The sequence below is a fragment of the Telmatherina bonti genome (genome assembly GCF_933228915.1).
Source record: "Telmatherina bonti genome assembly, chromosome: 22".
Classification (NCBI taxonomy): Eukaryota; Metazoa; Chordata; class Actinopteri; order Atheriniformes; family Telmatherinidae; genus Telmatherina; species Telmatherina bonti.
The window spans coordinates 29177959-29205592 of record NC_136631.1 but is presented as its reverse complement, the minus strand read 5'-3'; the positions used below and the strand labels follow the sequence as shown (position 1 = coordinate 29205592).

The 27634-nt window shown below is 40.6% G+C and overlaps 1 protein-coding gene across 1 annotated transcript; it reads left to right on the top strand.

The window, feature by feature from the left end:
• The first annotated feature begins 206 nt into the window (after positions 1-206).
• Positions 207-27634, top strand: srp54 (signal recognition particle 54). The gene is made up of 17 exons (XM_079261871.1): positions 207-320; positions 8180-8272; positions 10780-10877; positions 10955-11046; positions 11136-11220; positions 16797-16901; positions 17110-17176; positions 17278-17335; positions 20684-20834; positions 20957-21105; positions 21198-21298; positions 22776-22862; positions 22935-23008; positions 26616-26724; positions 26832-27002; positions 27098-27193; positions 27288-27634. Exons 3-17 carry the CDS (start codon positions 10800-10802, stop codon positions 27377-27379), a joined length of 1515 nt encoding a protein of 504 aa, XP_079117997.1. The 5' UTR covers positions 207-320; positions 8180-8272; positions 10780-10799; the 3' UTR covers positions 27380-27634.

Sequence of the window (27634 nt, the reverse complement as noted above, 5' to 3'; positions counted from 1 at the left end):
GACCACGTGGGACTCGTTTCAGGAGCTCTGTTATGATTGGTTGGTGTGGCTGAACTCATCCGGTGATTGGTTGTCTCTTATTAGGAGCTCTATTATGATTGGTTGCTGTGGCTGAACGCATCCGGTGATTGGTTGTCTCGTTTCAGGAGCTCTGTTATGATTGATTGCTGTGGCTCAACTCATCCGGTGATTGGTTGTTGGGTTGACGCCGTCTTTCTGTCTGGTTTAGGTGACGTTCTTCCGGTTGAGTCCGGATTAGATGACGCTTCTCTTGCGGAGTTTGATTACTGCTGGAGTGATATCGAAGAATCTCACACTCGGTAAGGCACCGTGACTTTTTCTGGCCGTCCACATCTACACTGATGTCCTAATTTCTCTCACTCGAGGTTCGTTGCGGCCTCACGGGCGACTGAACACAGCCAGAGCTGCTAGCAGTTAGCAGCTAGCTGTTAGCAGCGCAGCTGGACTGTTGACATGTTGGTTAGGGCTGTTACACAGATGATCGGGCTGGTTAACAGATGATCGGGCTGGTAAACAAATGACCGGGCTGGTTAACAGATGATCAGTCCGGTTAACAGATGATCGGTCTGGTAAGCAGATGATCGGTCTGGTAAACAGATGATCGGTCACCGCCAGAATTAATGCAGAATTTAAGCTTGATGGTTTGATCGGGGACAGACAGGTATGTGATTTATTGTTTCTTTTTTTAAGGTTTAAATTTAGATTTGAATTATATTTAACTTGAAACTCAATAGATTTTAACTTTGTTTTTAATGTTCATTACAATAAACAAGAATTAGAGTAAAGAATCCACTGGTGGTCCAGAGATGGTTGTCAATGTCCACAGGTGGTCCAAAGATGGTTGTCAATGTCCACAGGTGGTCCAGAGATGATTTGGTGTCCATAGATGGTCCAGAGATGGGTGTTTGTCATGCCTGGTTGGTACAAGGAAGTAAACATGACATAAGCTGTGTCCCAATTCGGTGTCTGCACACTTTGAAAAGTGCAGCCTACTTAGGCTGCGAAGTGTTCTATGTTGTCTGCACACTCCAAAGTGTGCCTACCATTAGTGAAATGAGATGACCTACCTAGTGTACCAGAATTACCCAGAGTCCTCTGATGCCTAGCAATTACATATGCCAAGTTTCCAAACAACACAAATATGTTTTAAAATGACAGAAAATGGTGCTAGTAATTTTAATTTATTTTATCTTCATTTACCTTTGTGATTAAATGACAAACATGAGGAGGAGGCGTCCCGGATGAGCTCTCCTCTGGCTGACAGCTCATCCTGTCAAGCTGACATTAACCAGCGAAAAATAATCCTGGTCAGATGCATGTAATTAAATTCATTTGTGGTTATTGGACACAATGCCACTGTCCTCCCAGCTTGTCTGTAGGCACAAAAATGTGTGTGTATATACATTTTTTTAAAAAAAGAAATTGGCCTCAGACCCACACTGGAACTTTGCTGCTAATTTTTTTTATAAATCTGGCACGCAGTGAATTCTGGGAGAAAAGAGGCTGCGAAGGATGTATCACTTGTAGCCTTCGTTTCAAACCAACCTGGAGCTAACCAAAGTGTGGGTTTGTAGGGAGGTTTTCGAAGGAGCCTTTGAATTGGGACTGCACTTGGCGCACCACTATGACGTATGCAGCCGACAAATCCGTACTTAGATGTGTGCAGACACTGATTGGGACACAGTTAATTTCTGCACACTTTGAAGTGTGGATTTGTTGGCTGTATATGTCATTGTGGCGGACCACATTCACCTTAAAAACACCATGAGGGTCCAGAAAGATGTGAAGCCCAAGATAGCTTATGATAGGAAGAGAGAATACTTCACGATAAGACCTCCTCCTAGCACAGGGGTGGGCACCTTCAGTCCTCCAGTGCTGCAGTCCTGCAAGTTTCTCTGCTGCAACACTCGATTCACACTCGATTCACACCAATGAGTAATTTGCAATTCTGCTAATTAAGTCTGATGTGTGTTGCAGCAGGGAAACTCCTAACCCTTGGTACTGCTGCTCTTGAGGACAGGAAGTTGCCCATCCCTGTGCTAGCAGGACCTTCATGATCAATTTTAAACGCAGTCATAGGAGATACATTAGCAGAGTTTTATAGAGCTGGAGTAGAAACAGCTACAGTAAGGCATAATGTGTAATTGTTGCTGCTCGATTATGGCAAAAATTATGATCCTCATTATTTTGACTGAAATTGAGATCTCAATTATTTAACACGATTATCCATTATCTTTAACAACATGAATATAGTTAACATTCAACCGTAGCTTTTAAACAAGGTCTTTAGGGTTCCACAAATTTTAGAAAACAAACATAACATGAAACTTTGTCTTGACAAAGTGCAAATACTGATGTAAACTGAATAGATAAATTTAAGTAAGGATTAAGCAATGCTGCGCGTCGTGGTGTTCTCAACTCTGCATCGGGCATCATAACCATCTAATGCACGGTTCCAGGTTGTTTAATCCGCCTATACCATGGCCCCACACAGTAAAGATTTTATAACAAATTTGTATTTCTTTTTTACAACATTTGCTAAATATACTAAATTATACAAACTATTTCATGTTGGTCTGGATGTAGTATTTATGCCAAACAACCGCTGTCAGGCTACAGCGCGTTTCTCTGATTCACCTGTTAAGACAGCTGAAATGAACCAGCTGATTAACGTGTTGCTATGGTTATTTGTTGCTAGTTGCTTAAAAAAAAAAAGTTTACCTGAATTTAAAGTGCAACTAAACAAGCTGTTAAACAAGAGATGCAGGCACTGCCACTGTAAACAATACAAGTTTACAGTAGTTTTTAACTTTTCAGCATACATTTAAGAATAGGCCTCACTTCACTTGTGTAACTTTATACTAAAATAAAAACTAATAAATAACTAAAAATGCCTCCTCTTGGAAGAAAAAAAAAAGATTTCTTTTAGAATATTTTGACATTAAATAACCAAAACAATTTCCCACATTGGCAATGAGGGAATAAAAATGAATGTTTCTTTACACTTAACATGTGTTTAGAGAAAATGGACCTCTCTGGTACAGAATACTATTTTTAAAAAACCCCTGAATGTAATTAAAGCTATATTTCTAACATACATGTATTATAACATTCTTGCTGTTTTTTGTTTAATTTACACATTTTTGCAGAGAAAGACAAGCCTGTCAGCTGCATCTGGCTTCAGACCCCTGTGGCATGTGACCCTTCCCACACTGAAAACCCTGCGTTTCCATCACACCTAGAACTACGCAAAAACTAAATATCGCCTTAAATGGAAACACCTACATTTAAAAAAAAAAAAAAAGTCTCAAATATTGCTAAAGTTTTTAGGATCTCAAGAGGAGACATTTTGATAAAGAAATATATTACAAAAGAGTGATGGAAACACTTTTTTTTGCATTTATGTGTCCCCAGACGTGACGTTGGGGTTGTGACCAGTTAATTCCCGGTAAAGATGGCGCGGTGTGGAATAAACAGCGAGTTTCAGAGTTTTAGAAAAAAAGTGAGGGAGAAAAGCTTTGAAAATCCAAAACAAATTCTCCACAGCAAGTAGAAAACCCTAAAATAACGCTACGTGCCCACTTTGCATAAACCGTAATTTTTTAAAAATCTCACGAGAGAAACGAGATTTTACAAAACGTGATGCTAATGTGCTAAATACTGTTCAATGGAAACACCCATAAATCACAACTGTTTTTGTCGAAACTTACAAATATCGTTTTATTTTTGCAAAAGAAATGGAATGGAGGCACTTGTACGTCGCTAGCTGCCATGTTGTTGTGTTTATACGATTCTGTAGGAAACCAACGGGAGTGCGCTGACGTCACTATAAGGTACAGAAGCCCAAAAGATGCTGGTGGGGAAAAAAAAAATCCAGATTTTCATTGAAATAAATCTTCACAAACAGCAAATTCGAATTAATCAATTAATCGCCCATCCCTACTGGTCGCTGCCAAAGTTTCTGTCCCACCGTAAGGAGACAGACGTCTTTGTGATCAGCAGAGTCTCTGCCTTAATATGACACATTGTATAGTGGGGCTCCAAAGTTTGGGCACCCCTGGTAAAAATTTATTTTAATGAGCCAAAAAGAAGCTAACAAAAGATGGAACATCTCCAAAAGGCGTCAAATTACAGATTAGACATTCTTATAAGATGTCAAAAGAAGTTCGATCTTATTTCCATCATTTTAACTTTTAAAATAACAGAATACAAAAAATGGCCTCTGCAAAAGTTTGGGCACCCTGCATAGTTAGTACCTTCTATTCCCCCGTTTGGCAAGTTTGACAGCTTGTAAACACTTTTCATAGCCAGCCAATAGTCTTTCGAATCTTGTTTGAGGTATCTTCACCCATTCTTGCGAAAGTCTTCCAGATCTTTGAGATTTCTGGGCCATCTATGACGCACTGCTCTTTTAAGATCTATCCATAGACTTTCAATCATGTTGAGGTCAGGAGATTGTGAAGGCCATGGCAAAACCTTCAGTTCATGCCTCTTGATGTAATCCACCCTGGATTTTGAGGTGTTTTTAGGATCATTATCCATTTGTAGATGCTATCCTCTCTTTAACTGCAGCTTTTTCACAGATGGCATTAGGTTAGCATCCAAAATTTGCTTAAATCCCATTGAATCCATTTTTCCTTCTACTCGTGACATGTTCCCTGTGCCACTGGCTGCAATACAACTCCAAAGCATGGTTGATCCACCCCCATACTTAACAGTTAGATAGAGGTTCTTTTCATTAAATTCTGTGCCCTTTCTTCTCCAAACGTACCTGTGCTCATTCCGGCGAAAAAGTTCAATTTTAACCTCATCAATCCACAGAACTTGTTTCCAAAATGCATCAGGCTTGTTTATATGTTCCTTTGCAAACTTCAAATTCAGATTTTTGTGGTAAGAACGTAAAAGGAGTTTCCTTCTGATGACTCTTCCATGAAGGCCATATTTGTACATGTACCTCTTTATAGTGGAAAAGTGCACCACGACTCCAGTATCAGCCAGATCTTCCTGGAGGGATTGTGCAATCAAACTTGGGTTTTCACTTGCTTTTCTTACAATCTTGCGAACTGTTCTGTCTGATATTTTTCTTGGTCTTCCAGATCTTGCTTTAACTTCCACTGTTCCCAATGACCACCATTTCTTGATTACATTCGGAACAGAGGATATTAGCATCTGAAAACGCTTTGCTATTTTCTTACACCCTTCTCCTGCTTTGTGAGCATCAACTATTTTCAGTTTCAGTGTTCTTGACAGCTGCTTAGAGGAACCCATGGTGCCGATTGTTGAGGCAAGGTCAGATGAGTCTGAGCATTTAAAACCTTTGAGATTGACATCACCTGGTCTTTCCAGACACTAACTGTAAACAATCCAGGACACTGTCAGGTCTCTGTTGTCAAATTGGGGGCGTACAAGGTACTGACTCTGCAGGGTGCCCAAACTTTTACAGATTCCATATTTTGTTTTCTGTTATTTTGAAGGTTTAAATGATGGAAATAAGATGTAATTTTTTTTTTACATGTTATAAGAATGTCTAAACTGTACTTTGCTGCCTTTTCAAGATTTTCCATCTTTTTAAAGCTCCTTATTTGCACATTGAAATCATTTTTTACCTGGGGTGCCCAAACTTTGGAGCCCCACTGTATGTGGGCTTTGCTTGAAGTGGAAAAATGATCAGAAGCTCTAAAGCAGACAGTGCTGTTTTCATTTTTTTTTTTTTCCCTTAAATTTTGTTCCAGTTGCTTATGGTTAGAACTGTGATTGGTTTGAATGTCAATGCTTGGTAGAGTCTTTTAGCTAAGTAGTCATTGCTACAAGTAAAGGCCTTCACACACCGGTACTGATGCAAATAAACGGCACAAAAATCCAAATAATTCAGAAGTGAATTATCAATGTTTTGTCCACCAAGTGCGATGCAAAATGTGAAGAAATGACAAAACTTCTCTAACAAACTCGCAATGTGGATTCCACATCAAGCCACAGCAAAAGTGTGCTAATACGGCAAGACAAAAGATAAAAGGAACGCACAGGGTACATCCTATTATAGCAAAGAGAGAAGAATTTTGGGAGTTTTATTCCAGGAGCTGAAGCAGGACCACAGACGCTTCAGAACGGACTTTAGGATGTCCGCGGGGGAGGATCTGCTTTAGAAGACAACTGCTTGCTTTAAGAAGCAAAGAAGAAAGGCGCTTGACCAAGTTTGAATGAAATATCAGTGAAGGTGACACATGCATAGCTTGCAGCCGGCTATCTATCAGTCAATATGCCATCTCTGATTGGTTGATTATATCTGTAAGATGCAAATATTACAAAAAATCTACCTCAGTTCGAAAAAGTAAAACTTGTAAAATCTCCGGACGGAATTTAGTCGCTGATGTGAATGTTCACATTGATTTGACATTTGCTTGAATAATAAAATTATTCAGACAAAACATTCAGAGTACTTGTTTAAAGGCCTTTAGGATGCTGCTTCTGAGTGGAGAAAGACATCTTCTTTACAGGGGGTCTGTGAGGTTAAAATACTGGCTGCCATATTTTGCCAAGTGAAATTAAAATGAAGGATTTTTTCCACAGCAGAGAAGTTAGTAGGAGGTCATCTCCTTTTTTCTGGAATCAGATGGGACTCAGCAGTTGATCCTGGATCAATGTTGAACACTGAAGATGTGGTATGTTTTCAGAGTTCTGCAGGTTCTGTTCAGACAGGTGGATTTTGGGAGGAAACACCAGATTTCAGTCACCTGTAAAAGTTTTATCCAGATGTGCTGAACAGATCGGGTGTCTGGATGAAATGTTTTGAGTTCTCTCATGTTATTCTGAATCTTTTGCTTTAAAAAAAGAAAAAAAAAAGTGGAAACTGTCTGTTGTCACAACACCAACCAGCCCTACAAGTATTTTACTATACCCTGGTCTACGATCCAAGAGCGTCCAGAGCCCATACATACCAGAAAGTCTGTCTGTCAGCTGCGTTAACCCAGAAGAACCCAGCGTGACATGTATTATACATACAGTTTCTAAGATTTTATGGGACAAACTTTTCTCAGAATCCTATGGAACATATCTTATTTTTGTTTTCTGCACCTTAATGGATACTAGAAAGCAGAAGATTTAACTATTAAAAATGGCATTTCACACGGTAATGGTAAAAATCCCTAAATATGTTTTTTGGTACTTTTTTTTTCATATTTTGTTAAAGGGACAAAGACCTCATATTAAAAAAAAAAAGGACATATCTGATAGGAGGACCTATCTGCAGTCCCAGTTGCTTCCCCAGAAAGTCCATTCTTCTGATGGTCTGTGTCCTGACTTCTGACCTGGGCCACCAGATCCGCACCATAGTGGCCAGCTCTCACAGCATCTACTTGCCCGTTCCGAAAGCAGTTAATTTATTTTGACTAAGAAAACATCAACAAAAATCCACTCCAGGGTTCAGAGAGAGGGCCGAGGATACCTGCTAACATCTGACATCCACTTTCTGCCACTCTCTGTCACATCTGGCTGGCATTTAGATTGCCAACTAACCCCACCCACCTGCAACATAACAAAACATCAGATGGCCGGTGCCGTGACATCCCGTTGAATTGAATTACACACCTTAACCATGATTCTTCACCAGCGGTTTCTCACATCAGGTTGGAAGAGCTGAAAATGTCAGTTGTTATGCTGAATGTTCAGAAAGTCTTTTACCGTTTTTCATCTTCAGTCTAGTGAAGCCGGTTTATTGAAATATCAGAAACTTGAACATGAAGAGCTGTTTGATGAAGAAAACATGGTTGCCTTTCTCGCCAGTCGCCTCATTGGCGTTCTTCAGTTGAGACTGAAAAAGGTTAAACATTGTTAAATAAGTTTGATTTCATCCAGTGTGTGTGACAAACAAAATGTGTAATAGATCTTTATTTTGTTGTAATATCTTGTTGTTTTTAGTTTAAAACAAAAAAGATTATTTGTGATTTTTTTTTTTTTATACTTAAATAAAAACTTCTAATTAGAAAACTGGTGTTTATATTTTATTTTATTAAGCCTTTTAATGAGATTTTACCATAAACGTGGTTGGCTGAATCTACTCAGATTATTTCTACATGTTTTCTATCCGTTTTTTTTTTTTGTGAAATGAGTAAGAGAACTTTCTGATACCTCTAAATGACGTCACCTTCCCTCCTCCTTCCAGGAAGTGTGTGGCTGTGACCTGTACCAGTCATCTGACCTACTGAGCGTGCCCAACTTGGGGGGTTTCCCTCCAGACCTCACAGTCCTATAGACAGTAAGTAGAACACCTTAGACCTGAACTGGTCCAATCGAGGGTTGTCACGATGCTAAAATTTCAAACTCAATACTGAGACTGAGGATGGTGCTTGATACTTGATTATATTTTCAATACTAGACAAATGACAAAAGACACCTTTGTAACAAATCAGTTAGAACATTACAAATACAACATTATTTATATGATAAAATATAAATAAATATAAGACATTAACAGTGCGGAATAAATGCACTATTGTAAAGTTCTATTAAAAGAAACTTCAGTCTTTGTTAACAAGTACAGTAAGTACACTTTGTGTACTTGTTAACAGTAGTGTCCTCCACAACACTTAAACAATCAACATGTCATTAAAATTATGTTTTTAATTTATATTTTGAAAATGCCTGAAATCCACATAACACATCAAACAGGAACCTGCTCCAATAAATGTGTTCTTCAACAGTCCTGTTAAGCTTTTGTGTATCTGTATTTCCATTGTTCCTGGCAGGTGAGGTTGTGTTCTTGATTGTTTAGGTCTGGCTGTTGGTTCCCTTCTCTCAGCCTGGACTATAAGAGACACATGATGATTGATAAAATGAATGAAAATTCATGAACTTTATTCATCTCTCAGTGGAGAAATTCCGTTCCACTGCATCTCCACTCCACTCAGAAACAGCATCCTAAAGTGCAACTCATCCAAGATGAAACAAAAATACGGTTCAGATATGAAATTGTAGATATAAGTGACTGTGTTGTGTAAACCTGGCAGCATGGCTGCTTTATTGTAACTATGGATGCTAGGCATGACTGTCAACTTTATTAATTCAGTGTTTCTGAGCCACAACTTAAAAAAAAAAAAAAAAAAAAAACAGTGTTGGAAATTACAAGTGCATTGTTTAGATAGAGCACACATAGAGAGAAGCAAAGTCAGAACCAGGCCCACAGTTTGCCAACGGTTATTATGGACAGTGAAAACAGTATTTATATTTTGCTGGAACTAGGCCTGTCGCAATGAGCAACAAGTCAATTAATCGCACAATAAGAAAAAATGCGCGCAATAAGTTTACTGGACGCAATAATTTTTTATTTGTCTTTCTTTCTCTCTTGCTCACTCTCTCACTTTGGGCGAGCAAGTGTTTTAAGACGATATTAACTAAAGATGGCAATACATCAAGCTTCCATCTGCACTTAAAAACCAATCAACTGCAGTTTTCCCAGCTGGGAAACAAAAGACCTTAACAGGCTTCCTCCATCTTCCCGACAGTCCATGATCACTGCGGTCCTTAACCGACAGATTAAATACCAACAGGACAGTGCAATGTGGTGTGCACTCAGACAGCGTGGTTGATAAAGCGCCCTTTAATCTTGTTAAAAAGGTGACATTTTGAAAAATGTTGTAAACATTTCATGTTTATACATGTTGCAAATGGTAATTCCACAACTTTACAACAATATGAAAAATGACATTTTATCATTCCACCTGTGGTCAAGTCCAAACATGTCCCCTTATATGAGCTGACCATATACTATGTAAGAGTGTTATATAGTGTTCCAGATTACCACGTTGCACAACGAGGATAACGCGGTTCTGTTTGGATTCATAACAACAAGCATGTCAGGCGAAGCATCGTTTCGAAGTCCAAACAACAATCCTTTGTTCAGTATTTCTACTGGCACAAGCTGCTTTTGGCCACTGCCATGTTGAACCAGTGTAAACATTGGGTCCACCAGGTAGCTGCTGTAGGCAGGGAGAGGGGCTGCCTGCTGCAGTGCCTGTTCAAAATAGTTGGCGGCGGACATTCAAAAAGTGGCTTTTAATTATTGATACCTATATCGATATTGATACCTGATTAATATCTAACTAGATATTTTAGTATTTTTTGCCACCTTGCAGAGAAAACTAATTTCAGCAGATTGTATTTGTAATCTTGTTCTTCAGTCACTACCCACAGCTCGTGAGCATATAGGTAAGGGTAGAAACATAGATTGACTGGTAAATTGAGAGCTTTGTCTGGCCATCCTGTGGAAGAAATGAGTTTCCTCTGGCCAGACTCTCCCTTAGAGATGGGATGAGAAGCTCGGTCATCCGGGAGGAGCTCAACATAGAGCTGCTGCTCCACCACTTCCAGAGGAGCCAGAGGAGTTGGCTTGGGCATCTGGTTAGGATGCCTCCTGGACATCTTCCTGTTGAGGTCTTGTGGGCATGTCCCTCTAGGAGGAGACCCCGGGGAAGACCCAAGACATGCTCGAGGGATTACATCTGGCTGGCTTTGGCCCTGAGAGGACATTGTTGTTAAGATGTTCAATACAAATAAAGTTGAACTGAATTGAATTCATGAACATGATTCAGCAGAGCTGATTTTAAGGTTGATGATATTTTCATCCTGTTTATTAAACCTTTAGACTATATCAATGTTTGAAGCTGACACGGAAGAGTCAAAACAGACCAAAGATACTGTGCATATATTTTAGCACAGAGCGTTGGCATCATGGCAGGCCTTTTGATGTGCTTGTGTTCACCTCAGGAGAAGTTCAGACCGCCATCATGGTGCTGGCTGATCTGGGACGGAAGATCACCTCAGCGCTGAGGTCACTCAGCAATGCCACCATAATCAATGAAGAGGTAATGTGACACTGATTACCTGACCACCAAACATCTCCACAAGTCTTCCACCTCTTCTGACCACCTTTGTGTTCCAGGTGTTGAACGCCATGTTGAAGGAGGTGTGTGCTGCTCTCCTGGAGGCTGATGTCAACATCAAACTGGTCAAACAGCTCAGAGAAAACGTCAAGTAAGTCTGATCCATTCTGTTCCAGAACCTCCCGGCTGGTTTGGATCTTTCCAGGTGAACAGTTGGGTGGTTTTTTTTCGTCCCTGTAGGTCTGCCATAGACCTGGAGGAGATGGCTTCAGGTCTGAACAAGAGGAGGATGATCCAGCACGCTGTCTTCAAGGAGCTCGTCAAGGTGAGCTCAACTGGTTATCAGGCATGAGCTCTGTGTGATTAATGCATGGTGTGTTTTCCAGCTAGGGTTAGGTTATAGCTGGAGTCTTTAAATGGTATTGATTTTATTGAATATATAGGATGAGACAACTATGTTTATCTGGATGTAGAGTTCATGTTACGTTGGAATTATTCAGATGTCATCGAGTAGCCCATTTCTCTTTTCCTTCCCTCCACTTATCTGCTAACGGCAACATGGAGATGGACACAGACGTGAGAAAAGACCACTGTGATGGGGAAAACACAGAGAACCTCAGAATTTGACAGGATTACTGGAATTGGCCGTAAAACCTGGAATATGGTGGAATTTATTTGATCTGTATTCCCTGCAAATCAGAGTTCTTCATGGCGTCTGAACCATGAATCAACAGAAAACAAGATGAGAGTGAAAAATATTCTGAAGCTGCAGCCGCCTGTCGGTGCGATGTCAGCTGAACTGACAGAAAGTCAGTCAGGACAAACAGAAACGCCTCAGTTTCTGGCGAAGCATTACAAACAAGAAGACTTTAGGTTCTATACATCATTCCAGGTCTCTGAGTAATATAAGTGAGGTGTCTCACTATGGATGCACGCCTCTCTGCAGCCCTCAGCAGTATCAGTCTCACTACGCCAATCCTGATTGGCTGGTGAACATTGTCTGCCCACATAAGGTACTGCCACCGACCATACATAGCTCATGTGGACGACACCACCTCATTCACCACCATGGTTGAGCCACCATTGCAGCAACAAAGGTCCCAGTGCTCTTCCTGTGACCTGAATGACATGGTGTTGGATGCGGAAACATAGGTCTCTGATGACCATTGTCGCCTCCCACATTACTGGGTTTTGAGTTTGCACAAAATATTCGCACAACTTAGCTTTATAACCTGTATGTAAAACTTAAAACACATCTGTTCAAAGTGGCATGTTCTCTGTAACATTTCCCACTGTCTCTGATTATCATTGTATTATGTATCTTTTATTTATGTTTTTATTGAGCTGCTGTTGTAAGGTGACCTGGAGTTTCCTAATAGGCGCCCACCAATAAAATGTATTATTATTATTATTATGTAGGGAGAGGACATTGAGCGCCAATAGCGCCGCTGCCTTGTAAGCTTTTTTCGGACTGGGCTCACTGAAAATGATCAGGCTTGAATGGCAGGTTGTTGCTTCTAGAAGAACATGGCAACGGCTGGGGATGAAGGTTCTCAGCAGAAAGTGGCTCCATTGGATGCATGCAGAGCAATGCAAGGCTCTCTATTGCCTCACAGTTGAGGAATGAGGCCTCAGGAATCAAATTCCTGCTCCTGTGATCACAGTCCCTCTTTGAGAATGCCTTTTAATTCAGCAGCTCCATGAAAATGGTTGAAAAGTTGCTTTGTTGTACTTTTGGCCAAGGGCAGTGTCTTCTTTTCGCAGCAGAATTTGATGTTCTCAGCTACAACCCCGGCTAAGCTGTCTGGTTGACCATCGCTTCACATGTCAAGCATGTCCAAGCTGGGGAGTGGAGATTCAGTCAGTTTTTCCATAGAAAATATTTCCTCTTGAATGTCCTTCCACTCTTTGTAGCTTGGAGGAACCATGTCTCAACCTGCTTCTTGTAACTGCTTTTTTTTTTTTTTTTTTTTTAGAAGCGAGAACCAATATTTTGAAGCGGTAAACATCTTCAGAATGAGATAAAGCATCAGGAATCGATCCCAAGAGCATAGTTTCAGGATCTCTGAAGAAACACTCATAATAAATCCTCAAAAGTTTTAAGAATTCCATTTGAAGTTTTGTGCAAGATCAAAAAACATGAGTGTGATGGGCATTCCTGCTACAACACTTTTTCCAGCATTGCTGCTGTACTCCTGACTGCTTACGTTTGATATGGTGAGTGATGGAAAAAAAGAATTGGGTTGTTCCATCCAAACTCCCTTCACTGTTTAGAGCTAGTTGAGGAAAACCAATCACTTTCAGATAACTGGATATTCAGTTCCTGTTCCCATTTTGACTTAACATTCAGAGAATTACTACAATTTTGCTTATGCAAAAAAAGTATGCAGCTATAAGAATATCAGATCGTTACCTGTCGCTTAAATCCCCGCTTTAATATCTAAAACAAAAATGTGTCAGCTGCAAATATCTGATCAGGCTCCTGTTCTCCAAACTGAATTCCCTTTTGATTTGTCCAAATAATTTAAAGATTCTTCCCTCCCAGAGAGAGAGGTTAGCGGTTATTCCTTTATCTTTCTATTTTGTGAAAGTAATATCTATCTCCAAGTTTGCTGTCACCTTCTGGTTTATATATTTTTTTTAACTATCTCTTTCCATATTCCTAAAGATTCCTCAATTATGCAGCTTCCTCTGTTTGGAGAATCACACACACTAAGTTTAGTCTAAGGTTGGTATTGGTCCATGGTTAGTTTAGTCAATGCTTTAAGTGGAACAAAAAAGGTGGTGGTACTCCCTTAATGACTTGCTGTCAGTTTGTCATGCAAATATGGGACAAAAACATGGCTGATACTTGTATGTAAATCAATAAATTTATCTATAGATTAATAGTTTTATAGCACAGAAATGACAAAAAACACAGCAAGTTCTAAATCAAATCCACATTTGCCAAATTCAAAGTGCCATGGAGACACTTTTATTAACTTCAAGCCTCATTGCTGGACATTAAAAATAACACTGAATGAATATGCTGGACATCATCTTGGAAAGTTGATTGATCGATGGGAGGAGGATCTTCAGTGCCACTATGATGAGACTGACTGGAAAGATTGTATTCGATTTACTCATTCATTATTTCTTAGCAATAAATACAAAGAAATTCAGTATAAAATATTACATAGGCAGCACAGGACTCCGGTCTTCCTGAACAAGATAGACTCACTAAGGTCCCCCTTATGTACTAAATGTAAAATTACTGATGGGACGTATTTACATTGTCTATGGAGCTGTCCAAAGATATCGAAGTATTGGACTTGTGTAACAAAAGAAATAAGTGCTATATTGAAGAGAAGAATCTGCAAAGACCCGGGTCAGTTTCTTTTGGGGCTGCCGTCTTCTAATAAGTTTGCAGATAGAAAACAATTTATGTTAGTAAATAAGCTTTTATTTTTAGCACGGAAGTGTATTTTATTCAATTGGATAAAAGATAAACCACCAACTGTTACTCAGTGGTATAAAGAAATTTTTCAAGTTTTACCTATGGAAAGACTGAATGCAAAGTTGAATGGTAATGATGACGGTTTTTTTGATTTATGGCGTCCCTTCTTGGACTACTTACCCGGAGACTTGAGCGGTGTCCTTCGGAGAGGTACAGGCCTGAAGTGGAGTGCTTTGGGTCTATCTAAATGAATATGTGATGTTACGTTTGTGACAGATGGAGGTATTTATTTTTTCTATTTTTGTGATATTTTTGGGTTTTTTTTTAATATTGCTCAGACTGCTCATCGTTCAGTGTTATGTTTTGTATTTATTTTTTCATTTGTGTTGTTTTGTTTTGTTATATTAAAATTCAATAAAATATATTTACAAAAAAAAAAATAACACTGAAAAGTAAATACATAAAATAAAAGCTCCATAACCTTTTCATGCATGAATTAATAAAAAAAAAAAAAAAGAATGCAACATTTTTCACATTTTTGTAAGAAAAAAAAAACTGAAGTAGTTTATTTACAAAAATACCCTCATTGAATTTGCAAGAAAAAAAGCTTAAAATCGCTCACTACAGGGCCACTGTGCATGAAAGGGTTAAAAACAAAAAGAGTTATACATTTGGACTTATTTTGCTTATTACCAGACTAATTTAACAGTGTATTACTATTACACTTTTCCTCTGTAAAATATGTTTTCCACAGCATTAGGCCTGGTAAATGCAACTTAGCAATATTATCTTATCTTTAATCTAGAAATAATCTTCAAAAACTCAAAATACTGACCAGCCATACACTTAGTTTGCAGTAGCTGACCTTCATTGTCTGGTGTAGTAAATGACTGTTAAGTAGTACTACTGTCATCACTCAGCTCTGCTCCAGTTTGTAACATTACAGCTGTGATAGTTTTTTTTTTTTTTTTTTACTCTCATTCAAAGCACGTCCACTTCAATGTAAACACAGAAGCAAGTGAACTACGTGAAGTGCGGCGTTGACATTGTGGGCTACAGCAAGCGTTCTGTGTCTAAACCGGTCTTAATACATTTCTTTTGAGGCAACTTTTTTTTTTCTACATTAAAATCAACAAATATAAGTTGTAATATGTGGTGAAGTCATAGCAGGGTATACTGATTGCTGAAGAAAGCCGGTATAAGTCCAGGTATGCACTATATGCTGTTTTTAAAAAAAAAAAAAAAAAAAAAAAAGTCCCGCCCAGTACGCACTGCGCTGTAAAAAATAGTCCCGGTATGAAAAGGGAAAGAATTGAAAAGTGCCGGTACTGCATACCGCTACATACCAGCCCACCTAAAGCACTGTGTTTCCATTTGATCTGGTACTCTGGAGCGCAACAATAAAAATGACAATAAGTAAACACTAATTTAGGATTTAACAATAAATCTGTCACCAAAATAACACTCAAGATTACTAAAAAAAGTCTGTTTCTGAGATCAAATTCCACCTTAAGAGGGCGTAGGGCTAGATGTAAATTACAAACTATTTTTTCGCACATTCCTAGTGCTAACCAAACCTTGGAGTGGCAATGAAGCACTCTAGATAGTCTTGTGTGACCAGTGAATAGAAATGTCCTAGATAGTTAATATCCAGCAACCAGAGCTAAATAAGGTCAGTCTGTGGACAGTTTAGTCAGCTAGTCCTGGACGTGGATATGCTCAGAGTGAGAAGAGGATTTTGAGTGAATTGGTGCCATCTGCATGAGCTACTTGTGGTAGGTGGCGCTATCCTATGTGGATAGACTTGTTCAACAGCCAATCAGGATTGGCGTAACGAGATTAAAGTTTCTGAGGACTGCAGAGAGCCCTGCAGAGAGCCATAGTGAGCGATCAAGAGAAATAATGAGAGAGAACCAGAGCCTCCTCTATCAGACTCACCTACTCTGAGTGTTTGAGCTACAGCTGGAAGCAGTCCTGAAGATATGTGGAAAAATATTAACAGAACTACTTTAAGAGAGGCTGATGCAGATTAAACATAAAAATAATTATCAAAAAAAGAAAAAAGGATGTTTGAAATGTAAACTAAACTGGTTGAGCAGCTGGCTCATACAGAGACTACAGCTTGTCCATACAGTTGTCGCTGGTTCGATTCCCGGCTCTCTGACCCCCTTTCCTAACCAGCTGCTGAATATGTCATTTGGCTCTGCAGAGGCCTGGTAATGAGACATTCATTTGATTCAGGTGTGTTGGAGAAGAGATGCTTCAAAAGTTGCAGGATAGTACAGCTTCACGTCTGGACTTGGCCAACTTTGCTTCACAGAATAAATCATGACCGAGATATATATCGTTAATCATTGTTTATCCCAAAAATATGGAGCTCCGATTTGTAATTAATATTACCAATCCCCAGATGAGGCTGATAAAAATATATGTGTGATTAATGTATGTTGTACGCGTGTTTTTAGCTGGTGGACCCTGGTGTGAAGGCCTGGACTCCGACCAAAGGAAAGAACAACGTCATCATGTTTGTTGGTCTGCAGGGCAGCGGCAAAACTACCACCTGCTCCAAGGTGACCACAGAAACACCACAGTTCTGGTTGATTCTGGTTTTAGTGGAGAATGTCTGAGAAGAACCTTTGATAATGTAACTCTATGTTTTGAACCAGAAAAGGGCGGTGATGTTACGAAGGAAGCTTTTTGTTGCTCTGAAGCTCAAATCAAAAAGTGTAACAGAACTCTGAGGTTGTCTCAATCTAACAGCTGTGTGATTTCTTGCAGCTGGCGTATTATTACCAGAGGAAAGGGTGGAAGACCTGCCTGATCTGTGCAGACACTTTCAGAGCAGGTATTCTACCTTTAATTTTTCTCAAATGGTGACCCTAGATTTCCAGCAGCAGGCACTCTTTGTTCATATTAAACTGAAGATAATTCTCTCTTGTCCGTCAGGCGCCTTCGATCAGTTAAAACAAAACGCCACGAAAGCCAGAATTCCTTTTTATGGCAGGTGAGTCACCCTGTAGGAACCAACCAGACATTGCTGGAGCTGTTATCATTGTGTGTCGTTTAGAACAAGCACTGTAGATGTCAGTTTAGGTACGTTACTGTTGGGAGTTTCTGTCTTGGTTTTGGGTTATTGTTTGCATTGCTAGTGTCGGGCGCTGTCCATTGCAGTTCTCTCTACAATCTAACAGCAGTTGAGACCTTGACGCGTGTTGCATTTACTGCTTGGGGCAAGCAGAAAGAGACCCTTTCAACTGGTTGCAATGAAGGAAAGTAACATAAGGTGTGTGAACTCCAGGTACTTTAGCAGTCAAGGTGCGCAGAAGCATTAGCTATTGTAACAGCCCACATTGGATTAAGACCACAAAGGATACAGCCCCTCGAGTCTAGTTGCAAGTCTTTATCCTTTATCCACCAAGCAAAGGCATGAGTAGTTCAAACTTTCTCACAAACAAGATGTCTCCCACAGACAACGCAATCCACAAAACCTGTTTTGTCCATTGTCATGCACATCGGCCACATCCTCTTTTACTTTCGGTCTCTGGAACTGTCCGTCCACAATAAACAAAACAGGAATTATTAATTCACTGATGTCCTTTCTGACAATGCATATTCCCCCAAACACCACACTCTGCTGAACAAGGAGGTGGTACAGGCATTCTTCTTTCTAAAAAGTGGAATTGTACCTCTCTCCATCCAAAGGCTAACGGCTTATCAATTGAGTGTCATGCAGTAAAGGTCTCATTACCTCATACATTCTAGTCATATACTGGCCTCCAAGGGGCAACATAGATTAGTTAGTCTCTGAAATGGACCTGTTGCTCTCTGACATTCTTGATAATGGGAGATAAAAAAATTCACATCGGCAAAACAGGCATATAACTTTCTGGATCTCATCTACTCTTTCAATCTAGTCTTTCCCTCTGTCTTCAAGCAAGCTTGAGCTACCTTGCTGCTCAAGAAACCCACACTCAGTCCAGCCCAGGTTGAAAACTCCCAGCCTGTCTCACCGCTTTCATTCATGTCAAAACTACTAGAAAGTGTGGTCTTCAGACAAGTCTCACAATTCCTCCTTGATAACAACCTTTTCAATCTATATCAGTCTGGCTTTAGGCAGGGCTACTCCATTGAAACTGTGCTCCTGTCTGTTACCGATTCCCTATGGCTTGCCAGATGCACTGCTTAATCCTCAATAAGCAGTATCAGATCTGTCCTCTTGTGGTTCATGTCATGTCTCACAGGAACATCCTTTAAAGGGGTCCTATTCTGGTATTTGGAGTTTTCTGAGCTTTCTACAGTGTTACAGTGTTGAATCCTCATCAGACATATGAACGGCACTGTTTTTTATCACCTAAACGCATGTTTGAGTTTGAGTTTGAGTTCCAGCACTCTCTTCGTTCGGTTTCCATGGCGACGAAAAACGCGTCATTTTAGAGATTTCTACTTGGAAATCCTTGTGACGTCCCGGGGGATAAGGTTCGGTGATTGGTTACCTTCTACTGGTTAACAAGGGCATGTACAAATACATCAGGCGGGTGGAAAACGTGGGATAAAGTTTTTTCCAACGATGGCTGGTGAGTTTACCAAAGAGAGACATCCTGCTGCATTCGTTGCTGTGGGTTGCTGTTTTCCACTTCGTTTTCAGGCTCTGATTCAGGTTCCAACATGTAGGGCTGTATGCTATGTGTTGACATTGTATTTTGTTTTTTTTATTGAGTTCATATGAGCCTAATCCTTCTGTTTATGAGATGTTACAATGACGGCAAAAGTAGGTGCGGTGCGCACTCCCGATGTAGCACGGTGGCGGGAGGCGGGGCTTAATGCGGAAGAGTCTCAAGGGATAAATTGTATCCCTAACTAAAAACCTAAATTCTATTAATATGCGAGTCATATGTGACTTCAACAAGTACTGGTACATGGTGTAGTTGGCACGATTCATGATGCTGGTTTTTGGTAAACCAATGAATAACTTATTTTAGAAATTCTGTTCTGGCCTGATGGACATATGCGCAGGCCCTCCTGAAGCACTGGCTCCTAATCTCCTTTCCAAATCTGAGAGTGCAGAGGAGACCGTTGAACCACATGCGGTCATCCTCCTCCAGATGCAGGCCGGTCACAACTCTTCCTTTGATTTGTCGCCATTACTGTGGTTATCAAACTATTTTTCTATTTTTCACCTCAATCACAGACGCATTGATGTCTGCCTCCATGAAATTGTCTTTGCACTTTTCTTCGTGTTTGTCATTGTAAACCATAAAATAACACTGATCAGCTGCTCATTTAAACACGCATTGCAATGCACCCTAATTAATAGCATCAACCATTTATGGCTGAATGTGGGCATGTCAAGAACAGAGTATGAGGCAGGACTTTGTACGCAAACATTGAGGTGCAGGTGTGGTTAATAAAGGCAATATTGCTGGTAGGAGTGCTACACATGGTTTTATAAATTTGGAGTCTGTTTTGGCGTACCCCCTTTCCAGCTTTTTGGCATTCATACACTTTTAGTTTAGATCCTATGCAATGTTTTTTAAATGAGGCCCCTGGTCATTTCAAGCACTGGTAACTGCAATTGCTTTCTGGCAGGTCTGCCTGCATACTCTGTTAAACCTCTGCAGATGATTCAGAATGCAGCAGCACATCTGGTCTTCAACCAGCGCAAAAGAGCTCATCTCACTCCACTGCTAATTGTACTCTACTGGTTTTCAGTTGCAGCTCATCAATTGCAGTGCATCTGCTTCTGGCTCACAAAACCGTTACTCAAACGACTCCTGTCTACCTTCACTCCTTAATCCAGAGCTACACTCCCTTTCCACAGTTAGGCTCTACCAGTGAAAAATGCCTAGCATTACCACCACCACATGAGACTAAACCATTAGCCAGACTTTCTTCCTCTGTTGGAACAACCTGCCAAACTCTGTCTGTATGTCTGATCCACAGTTTTATCTACTTTTAACTGCAAACTGAATTGTGGCAAATTGCTGAACAAATGTTTTCAACTCAAATCTGACAAATGAACGAGTTAAGCTAAGTGTAGAAATGCTCTTTTAACAGCTAAGATGGTTCCAAGACAATCTTGTGGGAAAAATTGTTTCTGTATTTTAACAACAGGAATATATTGGGGAGGGAAGGGAAAAACATACAAAAAAAAGCACTGCCTCTACACTAAATGGCAAAACCTGCACACCCATCTTTAATATCCATTACTGTTTATTTTTTTGTGCTTGCGGTGTTCTCACTCTCAGCTGTAAGTCACTTTAGAGAAAAGAATGTGTTAAATGACTGTAGAGCAGAAAGAACAAGTAGAGTTCAGGTACCCTCCCTGACTGTTAACTCTGTGTACTTTGTACAGTTACACAGAAATGGATCCTGTGGTGATTGCCTCTGAGGGCGTTGAAAAATTTAAAGCTGAGAACTTTGAGATAATCATCGTGGACACTAGTGGACGACACAAACAGGAGGACTCTCTGTTTGAGGAGATGCTCCAGGTCTCCAATGCAGTGGTGAGTACCCGAATGCAAGCCAAGGTGTTTGTATGCCTCACAGACTTACAATAGTGCGTTTACTAACCTGCCTCAGGTTTCTTGAAGTTCTTCCAGATGTATTTCTACCTCTGTTCTCATAGCAACCAGACAACATTGTGTACGTGATGGACGCCTCCATTGGTCAGGCCTGTGAATCTCAGGCTAAAGCCTTTAAAGACAAAGTGGATGTCGCATCAGTGATCGTCACCAAACTGGATGGACATGCTAAAGGAGGCGGTGCTCTGAGCGCGTAAGGCCAGCATCCTTTGCATGACAATGTCATCATACTGCTTGGATTTATTATAATGATGATGATGGTGATGATGTTGTGTTTTCTGTCAGTGTGGCGGCCACTAGGAGTCCCATCATCTTCATCGGGACAGGAGAACACATCGACGACTTTGAGCCTTTTAAGACGCAGCCATTCATCAGTAAACTGCTCGGTAAAAACCTTCACTGGTGGCAGTATGTCTCCGTCATGTAATCTCTGAGCTGGTCAGGGCTGGTTCAGTCTTCTTTCTATGATGGTTTTGAGGCAGCTCAGATAGGTTTGTAATAAATTTGACTTTTATTAAGCGGTGAAGCTTTGACTGTAGACCTCTATCTTTGTCTCTGACAACAGCTGTGAGTTTACTCAGGACTCATTTATCTTGATGCCAAGTGGTACACTTTAAACAAACCCTGTTCCACTTCCATCGCTATTCTGGTTGGTTTGGAGCAGTGTGGGTGCTCATTCTTACTCTGGTTTGGACCAAAGAAAAGAATTATGGTCTACTTGAGAACTGATTTGGTACCGTCCTAGTGTGAATGCAAACAGAGCATCCAGGGAAGTAAAGATAAGGAAGAGATGCAGATCAACATGTGAGCAGTTGTAACAGCACAATGTTTTGCAGGTGGTTTATTTCACTTTAGTACAGTACAAAGGCATATCAAAGTTGTGGTTGTAGTCTGGAGTCTCATATCCTTGTTGCTTTCTGGGAAACCAGGCTGTGTTCACACCAGTTTAACCAGAACCAATGTAGAAGTAAAGATCATCTTGGAGATCTGGTGCAGAAAATTACTGGCTCCATTATAATCTACGGTTTCCCAGAATAAACTAGGTATTCAGATGGCAGAGAGAATGTAGTAAGCCATTAGGATGTCACAAAGAGGTTATGTATCCAGAAATACAAGTTTTCTTTTAAATGAATGGTTCCAGTGATTAATGAAGCTCAGTCTGTCTGCTGTGGTAATGGATGTGTAACAACATGTCTATTTCCCCTTTATAATAGTCGCACAGTGTTTCTTGGTGACTTTCTGAAGATTGATTCTTTGATACCATTTTTTTTTAACTTTATTGACATTGTTTTAATGTAGCACCACTGACAGCTTTATTTATTTATTTATTTTTTTTTTTTTTTTTGCTGTATCTCTTGGGTAATCCAACTGTCTAGCATTCAGGTATATACAGCCCTTTCCCACTGATGATGTCATCGTTAAGTCTAGGAACCACTATGTTTAGGTTCTGTTTACAAAGACTTCTTTGGTGTGAATTTGCTGACTGGTTTAAGTAGTAACTTACATAAAAACATTAAAAGCATTACAGAGGGTATAAAAAAAAACATGGAGGACAACAACAAACAACCAAATTGCAATAAAGTCATTCATTTAAAAAAATGAATGCAAGATCTGTTACGTTACTTTGTGGATTTCATGCATAGTGCATGACAACAGAAATGTCTTAATCTGGATGTGAAAATGCCCACATTTGTTGAGAGTTGAATCTCAATTGGCAGTTTTTCACTTGTTGCAGCCTTAGAGCTAAATGCTGCACCTACATGTTTAGCCAGGAATCTGGTCTTTTACTAGTAGCCAAGTCACACCTGTAATAAACTACTTGGTGTTTCCTTGGAAATCTGAATGAGCTCCTCCTCTCATCAGGCATGGGTGACATCGAAGGACTGATTGACAGGGTAAATGAACTGAAGCTGGATGACAATGAGGAGCTGATCGATAAGCTGAAACATGGTAAGAAACCACTGTAGTAGCCTGCTCAGATCGGTATGGTACGACCTCTGACCTATGACCTCTGACCTGCAGGGCAGTTCACCCTCAGAGACATGTACGAGCAGTTCCAGAACATCATGAAGATGGGACCCTTTGGACAAATAATGGTACCCTCACTCATGCACAGCTGCACAGCATCACCTGAGCCTCAGTTATCTGAAGGTCATTGATATTTACCTGCAGGGTTAAAGCAAATTAAATATTTAAAATATCACATTAAACCATTTTATTCCCAGTACAATTTGGTCTTCAGTTGGTCGGACTAATAAAATAACAGCATACAAGATACAAGAATACTTTATTCATCCACGAGGGGAAACTCAAGGTTCCAGTACAACCTGACCAAGATCAAACAAACAAAGATAACAGTCCAGACAGTCCTGAGGACTCGCAGCCGGCTTTATCCAGCACCGCCTTTCAACAGAAAAGAACAGAAGTACATTAGGATAGAGGGTAGCAGGCAAAAAACACCTTCCACCAGACCAAGCACAAATTCAGACAATAGACAACACGGGCAAGCCCTGAGAAGGTGGTGCATAGTGAGCTATAAATTAAAAACCTCTACATTTTCATATCATTCATTCATCCATTTTTCTATGCCACTTAATCCAATATATGTACACTGCTCAAAAAAAATAAAGGGAACACTAAAGTAACACATTGTAGATCTGAATCAATGAAATATTTTTATTAAATACTTTGTTCTTTCCATCGTTGAATGTGCTGACAACAAAATCACACAAAAATGATCAATGAAAATCGTATCAACCCATGGAGGTCTGGATTTGGAGTTCTACTCCAAATGAAAGTGGAAAAACACACTACAGGCTGATCCAACTTTGATGTAATGTCCTTTAAACAAGTCAGAATGAGGCTCAGTAGTGTGTGTGGCCTCCGCATGCCTGTATGACCTCCCTACAACATCTGGGCATGCTCCTGATGAGGCGGTGGATGTTCTCCTGAGGGATCTCCTCCCAGACCTGGACTAAAGCATTTGCCAACTCCTGGACAGTCTGTGGTGCAACTTGGCGTTGGTGGATGGAGCGAGACATGATGTCCCAGATGTTCTCAGCTGGATTCAGGTCTGGGGAACGGGCGGGCCAGTCCATAACATCAATGTCTTCGTGTTGCAGGAACTGCTGACACACTCCAGCCACATGAGGTCTAGCATTGTCTTGCATTGTCTTGCATTAGGAGGAACCCAGGGCCAACCGCACCAGCCTATGGTCCCACAAGGGGTCTGAGGATCTCATCTCGGTACCTAATGGCAGTCAGGCTACCTCTGGCGAGCACATGGAGGGCTGTGCGGCCCTCCAAAGAAATGCCCCCCCCACACCATTACTGACCCACTGCCAAACCGGTCATGCTGGAGGATGTTGCAGGCAGCAGAACGTTCTCCACGGCGTCTCCAGACTCTGTCACATCTATCACATGTGCTCAGTGTGAACCTGCTTTCATCTGTGAAGAGCACAGGGCGCCAGTGGTGAATTTGCCAATCTTGGTGTTCTCTGGCAAATGCCAAACGTCCTGCATGGTGTTGGGCTGTAAGCACAACCCCCACCTGTGGACATCGGGCCCTCATACCACCCTCATGGAGTCTGTTTCTGACTGTTGGAGCAGACACATGCACATTTGTGGCCTGCTGGAACTCATTTTACAGGGCTCTGGCAGTGCTCCTCCTGTTCCTCCTTGCACAAAGAAGGAGGTAGCGGTCCTGCTGCTGGGTTTTCATATATACATATATATATATATATATATATATATATATATATATATATATATATATATATATATATATATATATATATATATATATATATAGATATATATATATAGATATATATATATAGATATATATATATAGATATATATAGATAGATATATATATATATATATACACACACAGATAGACGGACTTCATTATTCATAGCCCTTACACATTGATGATTTTTCCACAAATAAAAAGCTGAAAAGTGCAGTGTGCAAAAGTATTCAGCCTCCCTGAGTCAATACTTTTTGGAACCGCCGTTTGCTTCAATTCCAGCTGCAAGTCTTTTGGGATAAACCATTCCATTGTAGCCCTGCTTTATGTTTGGGCTCGTTGTCCTGTTGGAAGGTGGACCTCCGCCCCAGTCGCAAGTCTTTTGCTGACTCAAACAGGTTTTCTTCCAAGATGGCCCTGTATTTGGCTCCATCCATCTTCCCATCAACTCTGACCAACTTCCCGTCCCTGCTGAATAGAAGCCCCCCAGAGCATGATGCTACCACCACCATGTGTGACGGTGGGGATGGTGTGTTCCCTGCTGAATAGAAGCCCCCCCAGAGCATGATGCTACCACCACCATGTGTGACAGTGGGGATGGTGTGTTCAGGGTGATCTGCTGTGTTTCTGCCACACATAATGTTTTGCATTTAAGCCAAAAAGTGACCAGATCAACTTCTTCCACATGTTTGCCGAGTCCCCCACATGGCTTCTGGCAAACTGCAAACGGGACTTCTGGGTTTAACAACAGCTTAATTCTCGCCACCCTTCCATAAAGGCCAGATTTGTGGCGTGCATGCCCAATTGTTGTCCTGTGGACAGTATCCCCACGTGAGCTGTGGATCTCTGCAGATCGTCCACAGTCAGCATGGGCCTCTTGGCTGCATCTCTTGTCAGCGCTCTCCTTTTCGGCCTGGAAGTTTAGGTGGACGGCCAAGTCTTGGTAGGTTTGCAGTTGTGGCATACTCTTTCCATTTCCGGATAATGGACTTGACAGCGCTTCGTGAGATGTTCAGAGCTTGGAAAATGTTTTTTTTTTCCTAACCCTGCTTTAAATTTCTCCACAACTTTATCCCTGACCTGCCTGGTGTGTTCCTTGGACTTCATGGTCTGTTTGCTCCCTGACATTATCTGAAGTTGTTTCAAGATTCATCAACGCTTTAGCGTACAGAAATTTTTAAAACTTAGTCATACAACACCAAAAACATTTGACAATGTTTTTAAGCAAATATCAGTCTGAAATTCACCCAAAAAAATCACACAACCCTAAACACTTGCCCAATTACCTGTAAATATTTTTCTAATAACCAACCTCGACTATAACACCAAAGCACGAAGCCTGAGAATTTATAGGATAAAAGAAGACAATTTGGAGCTAAATGGACCTTATACTACCCTGAAATTATTTGATTTGACAGCATTTTTTACTGCCATCTCAGCTGATTTCTGGTAATGACGTCATATTCTGGTATAGAGATCTGGCAGACAGTGTTCAAGATTAAATTTCATTACACATACAATTGATTAACCAATCAGTGGATTAACAAACAGCTGATCTGAAAGCTAGAGACTGGATGGTGTGGTTCTTCTGTGTGTCTCCCACAAGCCGTATGCAATTAATGTAGTCTTCACACCATGACTTTACATAAGAACAGTTTTTAAGACTACAGCCCAACAAAAATTTTCTTCTGGGTGGTCATGGTGGGTCAAAAATAATTCAGTAATTGACTTTGACTGGTGACTAGTAGACTTGAAAAATGAAATGCCCATCCCTTGGGTGAGCCCAAATTAAAAAGTTGGCCTGGAAGCCTCAATGAAATGAAAACAAATCTAAACTTTCACTTAAATGTGACAAAGTGTTCCGTGTTCCAAGTACTGACGGTTCAGTTCTGATGAAACAGAAGCTGAACTGATTGTGTGTGTGTGTGTGTGTGTGTTTTTTCTTTTTTCAGGGTATGATTCCAGGATTTGGTACAGACTTCATGAGTAAAGGAAATGAACAGGAGTCGATGGCCAGACTGAAGAAGCTGATGACTATCATGGACAGTATGAATGACCAGGGTAACACAAACACGCACACCTCGTCCTCTTCAGGGTTATTAACCAGTAAAATTCAGATCTTCATGTCTGAACCACTGCTACAGTATCTCTAACTGGTTTCTCTCCAGAGCTGGACAGTAAAGATGGAGCCAAGCTGTTCAGTAAGCAACCTAACCGGATTCAAAGGGTGGCCCGAGGCTCAGGGGTTGCTACCAGAGATGTTCAGGAACTGCTGACTCAGTACACCAAATTTGCTCAGATGGTCAAGAAAATGGGGGGCATTAAAGGCCTCTTCAAAGGTAACCAGAAGGAGGTCTTAAAACCAGCCAAGACTCGAGACAGAAGGTCTCAGTGGTCAAGGTTAGACCTGGTGCTGAAATTTTTGTATTTTCAGGAGGAGACATGTCCAAGAACGTCAACCCGTCTCAGATGGCCAAACTAAACCAGCAAATGGCAAAGATGATGGACCCCAGAGTCCTGCACCATATGGGTGAGACTTATAGACCGTATCTCCCAATACTACCCTGGTGCGAAGCTTTAACCCTGAGCCATATTCCAGATCTCATCGTCATATGTGTTTCCAGGTGGCATGGCGGGTCTTCAGTCCATGATGCGTCAGTTCCAACAAGGAGCTGCTGGCAACATGAAAGGCATGATGGGATTTAACAACATGTGACCACCACCCAACTGGCTGCCTTATTAGGTGGAGCAACCTGCTCTCTGCTGCTTTGCTCCACCACATTTTCTTTTTTTTTCTTTTTTTAGAAAACAGCAGAAGAAATTAGGATGGAAAGGAAATCTACAAACTGATCCTAACTGAGAGCAGCTGGTTAGTTTGTGTAAAAATGTGGGTGAAATTTAACAGTAAAAAGTCTCATGATCGATGAAGTTAGTGTTTTTTTTTGTCATTTAATAAAACCTTTTTACTGCA